Source organism: Cherax quadricarinatus, chromosome 49 (genome assembly GCF_038502225.1).
Source record: "Cherax quadricarinatus isolate ZL_2023a chromosome 49, ASM3850222v1, whole genome shotgun sequence".
NCBI classification, from domain to species: Eukaryota; Metazoa; Arthropoda; class Malacostraca; order Decapoda; family Parastacidae; genus Cherax; species Cherax quadricarinatus.
This window is the reverse complement of record NC_091340.1, coordinates 5,851,339-5,862,260: the sequence shown is the minus strand read 5'-3', so window position 1 is coordinate 5,862,260 and position 10,922 is coordinate 5,851,339. Positions and strand designations below refer to the sequence as shown.

The 10,922-nt window shown below is 40.4% G+C and overlaps 1 protein-coding gene across 3 annotated transcripts in view; it reads right to left on the bottom strand.

Annotated features, from left to right (window-relative positions):
- The window catches only part of LOC128696988 (protein RCC2), an 83,122-nt gene that overhangs the window by 7,463 nt on the left and 64,737 nt on the right, over nt 1-10,922 (bottom strand). For 2 of the 3 annotated variants that reach the window (XR_011393308.1, XR_011393309.1), the window contains exon 6: nt 4,344-4,592. Coding sequence is in view for 1 of the 3 variants with exons in the window: in XM_070095145.1 (XP_069951246.1) it covers nt 4,422-4,592 (171 nt within the window). In the remaining 2 variants the exon portion in view is untranslated. Of the gene's footprint in view, nt 1-3,192; nt 4,593-10,922 lie in introns of those variants that run through there. The other variant, XM_070095145.1, reaches the window with a different exon arrangement.

Here is a 10,922-nt window from a genome sequence, read left to right as displayed (position 1 = left end):
TTCTTTAAGGAAATTCAAAATGAAACATTTTTTAAATCTTACCAAATGAATGATCTAATGGGGAGGAAGGTAAAAGTAAGAAATAAAACAAAATCAAGATTAAAAAAGATAGAAAATGCATTGGAAGATGAGAAGGAAAGTGGTGGGTAGAGAAAGACAGGAGAAAAGAAAGATGATTTTTGGAAAGAGGGGAAAGAGAGTGTGAAGAGGAAGGGGGGGGGGGGGGGGGAAGAAAATAAGACAGGAAGGATAGACAGAGAGGAGAGGCAGGGGATAGAAAGGCAAACAAGGAGTGGTGGGAGGGGGGGGGGAGGGAACAGCAAGGGAAGGAGAGAAATGGGGTAGAGAAGGGAGAGAGAGAAGAGGGAAAGAATGGAGAAGTAAGAGGAAGGGGGCAAGAGGGGTAAGAAGGGTAAGAGAAGAGGGAACAAAGAGTTGGCAAGAAGGGAAGGGAAGAGTGATAAGGGATAACAAGTGATGTAATAGGAATGAAGGTAAAAAGTGTGAAAGGGAAGGGGGGCAAGGGAGAAGGTACATAGAGAACAGATGGGGGAAGGTGAGAAGAACAAACACAAGTGGTAAGGACAACAAAGAAATAATCCATTATCAAAGGAACAGCAAAGATTACAATAATTTGCTATGTTCATGCATGTTACATGGTTTAAATGACATAGTTGAGTGTTTCATATATTTTCAAAACTGTGGCTCTAAAAATAATTCAAATTCAAAAAGGGTGTGGTACTGGAAGCATTGTAAAACAACTCTGCAACTGGCCTGCCAACACACTTCTGTTGGACAGCCTTGTGACCTGTCAAACTGACTCTTACTGCTCAGAATAGGAAGAGTCAGTACTAATTATAGGAACTTGGTAAATCATTCTATCATCATACTGTGATCATTGATAATACAACATTTTGATATATAACTATATATGTATGTGTGGGCATGTTTATAGTGTGTATGTCTGAGGTGCACGTTTGTGTAGTGTGTGTTGTTGAGATGCATGTTTCTGGTATGTGTCTGAGGTGCATGTTTCTGGTATGTGTCTGAGGTGCATGCTTCTGGTGTGTAGTGTATGGTTGAGGTGCATGTTTGTATGTGGAGTACTCTGTGTGGGGGGAGGGGTTTGAGTGTGGGGAAGGGGTTTGTATGTCAAGAGGGGTCTGTGTGTGAGGGGGGGGGGTTTGTGTATGCATGGGCCTTTGTGTGTATGCACATACATGTGTGTGATTGCAGTTACAAGGAAGGGTGGATGGATGCATTATTAGGGTGACTGCATCACTATCCCCAGGAGCTTCTTCATATTTACATTAAAATCCATATACAGTATCAGAGTATGGTTCCACTGCCTCCTCTCCTAAGGCAATCTACTTGCTCACAGTCCTAACACTCATCATGTTCCTTCTCACATCTCTTTGGTGGTTTAGCTTTCATGTGTCTCCCCTTGTACTAGTTCTGCTTCAGTGTATTTGTTCAATTTGTTTATTCCCACAAGCATTTTCAATGTTTCCCTTGTTGTCTGTACCTCCAATGCTATAGGAATAAAAATTCTCTCAACATACTTGGTATTGTGGCTGAGAACATAGAATACCTAATTTCTACTCCAGTAAACACAAAGTTCAATCATGGTAGGAGAGGACGTATGAGTATTTGAACCTGTCTCTGCTTGCTTCTAAGTTCCTGGAAATGTGTATTATATATTATGTATAAAAAAATGTATATCAACATGGGTGAAGTATTTGTAGATGAATGGTTCAGAGAACCGACATGTTGATAAATTAGACACATGTGCAACTCTTGGGTATCTTTATTGAGGAAACGTTTCGCCACACAGTGGCTTCATCAGTCCATACTTAGGAGAAACTTGAAGAACAGGAGGAGAATGAGGTAATCAGTCCCTCAACCTTGAGTCGATGTGTTCAGTCCATCAATCTTGAATAGAATACCATCTATTCAAGATTGATGGACTGAACACATCGACTCAAGGTTGAGGGACTGATTACCTCATTCTCCTCCTGTTCTTCAAGTTTCTCCTAAGTATGGACTGATGAAGCCACTGTGTGGCGAAACGTTTCCTCAATAAAGATACCCAAGAGTTGCACATGTGTCTAATTTATCAACATGGGTGAAGTAGCACAAATGGGATCAAGCCATCAATTCATTCTCATGAGGTCATAACAGAGTAGTTCTGGTCACCACACATTAATTTCCAGGCAATGGGAGGGAGGTACACTGTGAATTCAAATGCCCTTTCCACCTCCAGGACTCAAGTCCAGCTAACAAATTTCCTTGAATCCCTTCATTTAAATTACCTTCCTCACATTCCAACAGTACATCTATTAAAAACCATTTGTTTTCATTCACTCCTAACATGCTCACATAATCTGCTGGATGCCCATGCCCCTAAAACTCAAAAGCCTCTTGTATCCCCTCTCTCCACCATCCCTGGGAGCCCTTCCCTGTCTACCTTCCAGCCCAGATTTATACACCTTATATTATACACAAGCTCACTTATGAACAAAAAGAAGTCCTATCTGAATTGCTCTTGTAATTATGATTTACCCATTTTCACTTTGGGAGGTTAATGCATTGTTAACTAACAGATTTACATAAATCCTTAAGAGTAGAAATATCTGAATGACAGATCTAAAAACCTATTGAATGAACCTTTATCTAGCATGAGATAGAAGAGGTAGCTACCTAGAATGGTTTCATGGAACAATGAACACTTTATTAGGACTGTGGCAAAGCATTCTGCCATGTTGTACAGTGATAGCAGCAGGGTCAACCTTATTTTTCCCATGTTCACTAATGAAGACAACAGTTGCATTTCTAACCCTTAAACTGGGCATGGCATGAGTACTTTGGTGTGGGGAAACTGGGCACATCATACACAAACATAAATCGTTGGGGGTTCAAATAAAGGGCAAAGTGATAATCTGAATCAAACAAGCACCTCAGCTATTAGGTCTCCATTAACACCAAGCCAAAAAATTCTTTTGGGTACTTGACACCACAAGAGATATTGTTTAGTGGCAATTTAGTAGTCACACTGAGGACTCAATTGCTTTGGAAGAAAGCACTGGAATTACTGAATAACAGTACTCCAGACAGCTATGACAATGATACCAGCGGTGTTATGTACAACATACATTACAACCGTATAAAACAACAATTAAAATGTAAGTAAAATGTTTGTAAATCAGGCAGTCATTTGGGATCCTATCAATGGTGAGCTGATTTTTTTTTTGTTTGTTTGTTTGTTTTGCATCAACTTGCTTCCTGAGCTACCATGTAGTGAAATATAAAATAATGATTATCATGTTCATGGGGAAGCACTAAGCTCAAAGGTCATCCAGCACCTTAGGATATTTCAAATAGTTTTTTGCAATATTACAGAAATATTCAGAAAAAAGGAAATGCCTCAAGTGTCAACCTTAGTTAAGTTTGAAATTTGCAATCTTCATGCTATTTTTCCATGGTACTGATGAATACTTTAGTGATTTTGAAAAGCTCTTGCCAAACATTTTCCTGTTTTCTGAAAGGTGTGTTTGACTTCAAAGTTTCAAGAAACTTTTGAATTTTTGCCATACAGTAATACATATTTTAGTGCTACAAAAGAATGTCAACCTGTTTCATTGGGCATTTGGATAAAAAGACCTTTACTTCAGAGAATGACAATGAATTCATATTTGTTACAAATACTTCTGTTTATAAATAATGTTTCAAAAGCTCAACAATCCTATAAGAAAAATGCTTACAGCAGAGGTATGTAACATGCCCAGTTTAAGGATTAAAGGAAAAATAAAATCTTTGGAAAGTTACTTGGGTGATGGATGTACTGCAATACTGCCCGTATTTTGGGATATTTCCTGATTTTAGTGGATATTACTTTTCTAGGTTATTAAGTTTCAGAATAATTAACAAGACATGCCATTTCCAAAAGTTGGAAAAGCTTGCTTGAAGTAACAGAACAAAATTAACCTTGTGTGTCCTCCATGACATAAAAGATCAAGTTCTCCATCGTCTGAAAAGAGGATCACCCTAATTCTTAATTTGCAGCTGAGCATAAGAACTAACTAATATCAGGAAATTTTCCCAGAGTACTGCATAGGAAGGAAAATAAAATACCTGTATGCCCAATACAGCACAAAAGCACTGTCCTGAGTTGTCTTGATTTCCATTTGTATCATCTTCATATAAAAACTTTACAAAATTAAAATATTCTGGATGTCAACATTTCCCAATACAAAAACTACAAAAGATATAAGAATATGTTATGAAATGCCCTAAAAAATGAAAATAAATAGAAATAATCAAAAAAGGAAAAAGAAATCTTGTACCTTCTAATGAAGATATCTTTTATCCACCTAATGTTATGCTTGCAACCTCTTTTCAATCTTGTTGAAAAAGTAGTTCCTTTACAGTGTGATTTCTTTCAGTTTCTCCAAAATCTCTTTGTCTTTGTCTGTGTCATCACGTACTAACATTACTGTGTGTCCCATGCCACATGAGACTTGCATCACATGAGCACCTTCCAATGCCTTTACTTCTTTTGGTTGTGTGCTTGACTTGATGTTCTCCCCGAGACCCTGAAACAAAAAGACACATTCATTAAAGCATTCTTTACAAATGAGAATGCTTATGTTGATAGGGAGTTTTGACCCAAGTGATAGAGTAACTGTGGTAGAAAACCTAGTGCTAAAGTGGGAGAAACTGTTGTCAAGGGCATAGTAAGTTTGGAGTGCCAGGGGTAAATGATAATGGGGGCCTTTAATTGATCTGTGTATAGAAAGAGGCTTGGTAATAATTAGGACATATTTTAAGACAAAAAGGATAAGGAAGTATACGAGATATGATACAAGGCATATTACAATAGTTTGTTGGTTTACGTATTGGTGGATTAAAGGTTGATGGGTAGACTTCTGGATGCGCATGTGTATAGAGGGGCAACAGATGTATCTAATCATTATTTGGTTATAACTACAGAAAAATTGCAAAGGCTAGTGGATGAGTTTGAGAATGTGTGTAAAGGTAGAAAGTTGAAAGTGAACATAGAAAAGAGTAAGGTGATGAGGGTATCAAATGATTTAGATAAAGAAAAATTGGATATCAAATTGGGGAGGAGGAGTATGGAAGAAGTGAATGTTTTCAGATACTTGGGAGTTGACGTGTCGGCGGATGGATTTATGAAGGATGAGGTTAATCATAGAATTGATGAGGGAAAAAAGGTGAGTGGTGCGTTGAGGTATATGTGGAGTCAAAAAACGTTATCTATGGAGGCAAAGAAGGGAATGTATGAAAGTATAGTAGTACCAACACTCTTATATGGATGTGAAGCTTGGGTGGTAAATGCAGCAGCGAGGAGACGGTTGGAGGCAGTGGAGATGTCCTGTCTAAGGGCAATGTGTGGTGTAAATATTATGCAGAAAATTTGGAGTGTGGAAATTAGGAGAAGGTGTGGAGTTAATAAAAGCATTAGTCAGAGGGCAGAAGAGGGGTTGTTGAGGTGGTTTGGTCATTTAGAGAGAATGAATCAAAGTAGAATGACATGGAAAGCATATAAATCTATAGGGGAAGGAAGGAGGGGTAGGGGTCGTCCTCGAAAGGGTTGGAAAGAGGGGGTAAAGGAGATTTTGTGGGCTAGGGGCTTGGATTTCCAGCAAGCGTGCATGAGCGTGTTAGATAGGAGTGAATGGAGGCGAATGATACTTGGGACCTGACGATCTGTTGGAGTGTGAGCAGGGTAATATTTAGTGAAGGGATTCAGGGAAACCGGTTATTTTCATATAGTCGGACTTGAGTCCTGGAAATGGGAAGTACAATGCCTGCACTTTAAAGGAGAGGTTTGGGATATTGGCAGTTTGGAGGGATATGTTGTGTATCTTTATACGTATATGCTTCTAAACTGTTGTATTCTGAGCACCTCTGCAAAAGCAGTGATAATGTGTGAGTGTGGTGAAAGTGTTGAATGATGATGAAAGTATTTTCTTTTTGGGGATTTTCTTTCTTTTTTGGGTCACCCTGCCTCGGTGGGAGACGGCCGACTTGTTGAAAAAAAAAAAAAAAAAAACTACAGTGAGAATAAGAGGTAGATGGTGCAGAAGGAAAATGGCATCAGCAGTAAGAGAAAGGCGAAAGTTCATGAGCTAAAAGGTGATGGTGGTTAGGGTAAGATATAAGCAACTATTGGGAGAAAAATGGGCTAGTGAGAGTATAGGTAATGAAGAGGTTAAAGAGGATTAGGGCAGTTTTAAAAATACAGCAGAATTTTGTGGATATAGGAGGGTGAGTGCAGGAGGAAAGAGGAGTGATTGGTGGAATGAGGTTAAGGGAGTGGTAAAGAAGAAAAAGTTAGCATACCAAAGGTTTTGTAAAAACAGAAGTGATATAAGAAGGGTGGAGTATATGAAGAGTAAAAGAGAGTGAGTGGTGAGGTAGTGTAGGAGGAGAGCAAATGAGACTCGGTGAGGTTCTGTCAACAAATTTTGCTGAGAATAAGACACAGTTTTGGAGTGAGATAAATAGCTCGAGAAAGCCTAGGGAACGAACGAATCCGAGTCAAGAACAAAACAAGGGAGCTAGTATATGGGGAGTTGGAAGTATTGGGAAGATGGTGGGAACATTTTGAGGAAATATTTTATGTTCATGAAGGGAAGCAGTGATTTCATGCATTGGCCAGAGAGGTATAACTTCCTTTAGAAGTGAGGAAGAGCCAGATAGGAGAATGGTGGAGGTGCTTGAGGCTGTTGATAAAATAAAAGGGGGTAAAGCAGCTGGGATTGATGGGATCATGACAAAAGTTAAAAGCAGGTGGGGATCTAGTTTTGGAGTGGTTGGTACTTTTATTCAATAAGTATATGAAAGAGGGAAAGGCAGCTAGGGACTGGCAGAAAGCATGCATAGTTCTTTTGTATAAAGGGAAGGGGAACATGAGAGTAAAAATTATAAGGGAATAAACCTACTGAGTATACCAAGTAAAGTGTATGGTAGAATTATTACTGAAAGAATTAAGGGCAAGACATAGAACAGGATCATAGATTAACGAGGAGTCTTCAGAATGGGTGGGCGATGTGTAGACAGTGTGTTTACAGTGAAACATAAGTGAACAATATTTAGATAAAGGTAAGAAAATTTTTGTTGTTGTCATGCATTTAGAAAAGACATATGACAGGAGGGATAAGGAAACAATGTGGCAGATGTTGCAAGTGTATGGGACAGGTGGTATGTTGTGATGAATGGTTTGAAAAACTGACAAGTTGAAGATTGAGACACTTATGCAACATATGGGAATCTTTATTCAGGAAACGTTTCGCCACACAGTGGCTTCATCAGTCCAATACAAGACTCAAGAAATCGTAATGACACGATTGCAAACAAACCATACCCCCGGCCGGGATTGAACCCGTGGTCATAGAGTCTCAAAACTTCAGCCCGTCGCGTTAGCCACTAGACCAGCTAGCCACAATAAGATTCATCCAACTAGGTATATTTCTACACCATAGGAAGGTTAGCACAGGCACCTCTGTGACCACAAATGCAAGTTTTTACAGACGAATCTCCAGCTAGCGTGGCCGTGACGAACTCTTGCTCAAGTCCCTTCACTGCCGTCAACATGACTCAAGAAATCGTAATGACACGATTGCAAACAAACCATACCCCCGGCCGGGATTGAACCCGCGGTCATAGAGTCTCAAAACTCCAGCCTGTCGCGTTAGCCACTAGACCAGCTAGCCACAATAAGATTCATCCAACACGGCCACGCTAGCTGGAGATTCATCTGTAAAAACTTGCATTTGTGGTCACAGAGGTGCCTGTGCTAACCTTCCTATGGTGTAGAAATATACCTAGTTGGATGAATCTTATTGTGGCTAGCTGGTCTAGTGGCTAACACGACGGGCTGGAGTTCTGAGACTATGACCGCGGGTTCAATCCCAGCTGGGGGTATGGTCCAATACAAAGTAGAAAGGCGTAAAGAGAGGAGGAGTTTGAGGTAATCAGTCCCTCAGCCTGGAGTCGATGTGTTCAGTCCATCAATCTTGTAGAATGTACAGCATAGGGCCGTAGATGTGCCTTATATACTGTAGTGAGGTGAGGCGAAGCAGGAGGAGGTGGGGTCATAGTGGTACCATCCACTAGTCGAAGTAGGTCTTCGTCCAAAGGTTGGACAAGTGTTGAAGAATTCTTTGTAACAAGATCCCATGATGCAGCAGTGTCTGGCAGTTGTGATGAATGGTTTGAAAAACCATTCATCACAACATACCAGGTGGTATGTTATTAAATGCTGTTAAAGAGTTTTTATAAGGATAGTGAGGCTCAGGTTGGGGCATATAGGAGAGAGATGGAGATTACTTTCTAGTAAAAGAAGGCCTTAGACAGGGATGTGCGACATCAGCACGCTTGTTTAATATAATTATATATGAGGTTGTAATGAAGTTGAATGCTAGATTGTTGTGGAAAGGTGTGAGATTAAAATATGAGGATCTAATCAAAATGGGAGTTATCACAGTTATTTTTTGCTGTTGACACTGCTTTTGGGAGATTCTGAAGAGAAGTTGCGAAGGTTAGTGGATGAATTTGGAAGGGTGTGTAAGGAAAGGAAGTTGAGAGTGAACATGTGAAACAGTACCGTGATGAGGGTAACAAAGAAGTTAAGTATTAAGAGATTGGAGGGATTGAGTATCGAGGAAGTGAACGTGTTCAGATATCTGGGAGTGGACTTGTCAGCAAATGGGTATATGAAAGACGAGGTGAACTACACAACTGATGAATTAAAGTCGTGGGTGGTGTATCAAGGCATCTGCAGAGACATGAACATTATCCATGAAAGCAAAGAGGGAAACGTATGAAAGCATAGTGGTACCAACACTCTAACATGGGTGTGAACCATGGGTTGTGAATGTTGCAGCAAGGAGGAGGTTGAAGGCAGTGGAAATTGTGTCTGAGGGAAAAGTGTGGTGTAAATATTATGCATAGAATTTGTAGTTAGGAGATTAGGAGGAGGTGTGGAGTTACTAAAAGTATTATCCAGAGGGCTGAGGAGGTGCTATTGAAGGGGGTTTGGTCATTTAGAGAGGATGGAGGAAAATAGGACAACTTGGAGGGTGTATCAATCTGTAGTGGAGGGAAGGTGGGGTAGATGTCGCCCTAAGAAATGATGGAGGGGGTAAAGGAGGCTGTGTGTGCAAGGGGCTTGGACATCAAGGAGACATGCATGAGCATGTTAAACAGGTGTAAAGGCAAATGGTTTTTGGGACTTGACGAGCTGTTGGAGTGTGAGCAAGGTAACATTTCGTGAAGGAATTCAGGAAAACCATGGAGGTGTAAAGTACAGTGCCTGCACTCTAAAGGAGGGTGGGGATATTTGCAGTTTTGGAAGGGCATCTGAACTGTAGTATCTACACATCTCTGGCAAGAGTGATGGAGTGAATGATGGTGAAACTATTTCTTTTTTGGGTCACCTTACCTTGGTGGGAGACAGCAAGTGTGATAAAAAATCTTCTTTCAACAAACCGGCCATATCCCACTGAAGTAGGGTGGCCCAAAATGAAAAACAAAGTTTCTCTTTTTAACTTTAATAACGTATACAGGAGAAGGGGTTACTAGCCCCTGGCTCCCAGCATTTTAGTCGCCTCTTACAACACGCATGGCTCACGGATGAAGAATTCTGTTCCACTTCCCCAAGGAGACAAGAGGAAATAAACAAGAACAAGAACTAGTAAGAAAATAAAAGAAAACCCAGATGGGTGTGCATATACATGCTTGTACATGCATGTGTAGTGTGACCTAAGTGTAAGTAGAAGTAGCAAGACGTACCTGAAATCTTGCAAGTTTATGAGACAGAAAAAAAGACACCAACAATCCAACCATCATGTAAAATAATTGGAGGCTTTCGCTTCACACTCACTTGGCAGGACAGTAGTACCTCCCTGGGCGGTTGCTGTCTACCAACCTACTACCTAGGTGATAATTTTTTTTTTTTTAACAAGTCAGCCGTCTCCCACTGAGGAAGGGTGTCCCAAAAAAGAAAATACTTTCATCATCATTCAACACTTTCACCTCACTCATACACAATCACTGTTTTTGCAGAGGTGCCCAGGATACAAGAGTTTAGAAGCATATATAAAGATATAGTATAACATATCCCCAAAACTGCCAATATCCCAAAACCCCTCCTTTAAAGTGCAGGCATTGTACTTCCCATTTCCAGGACTCAAGTCCGGCTATATAAAAATAACCGGTTTCCCTGCATCCCTTCACTAAATATTACTCTGCTCACATTCCAGCAGCTCATCAGGTCCCAAATACCATTCGTCTCCCTTCACTCCTATCTAACACGCTCACGCACGCTTGCTGGAAGTCCAAGCCCCTTGACCACAAAACCTCCTTTGCCCCCTCCCTCCAACCTTTTCGAGGACGACCCCTACCCCACCTTCCTTCCCCTACAGATTTATATGCTCTCCATGTCATTTTACTTTGATCCATTCTCGCTAAATGACCTAATCACCTCAACAACCCCTCTTCTGCCCTCTGAGTAATACTTTTATTAACTCCACACCTTCTCCTAATTTCCACTCTCTGAATTCTCTGCATATTTACACCACACACTGCCCTTAGATAGGGCATCTCCACTGCCTCCAACCGCCTCCTCGCTGCAACATTTACAACCCAAGCTTCATAACCATATAAGAATGCTGGTACCACTATACTGTACTTTCGTACATTCCCTTCTTTGCCTCCATAGATAAAGTTTTTTTGTCTCCACATATACCTCGACGCACCACTCACCTTTTTTTCTTCATCAATTCTATGGTTAACCTCATCCTTCATAAATCCATCCACTGACACGTCAACTCCCAAATATCTGAAAACATTCACTTCTTCCATACTCCTTCTCTCCAACTTGATATCCAATTTTTCTT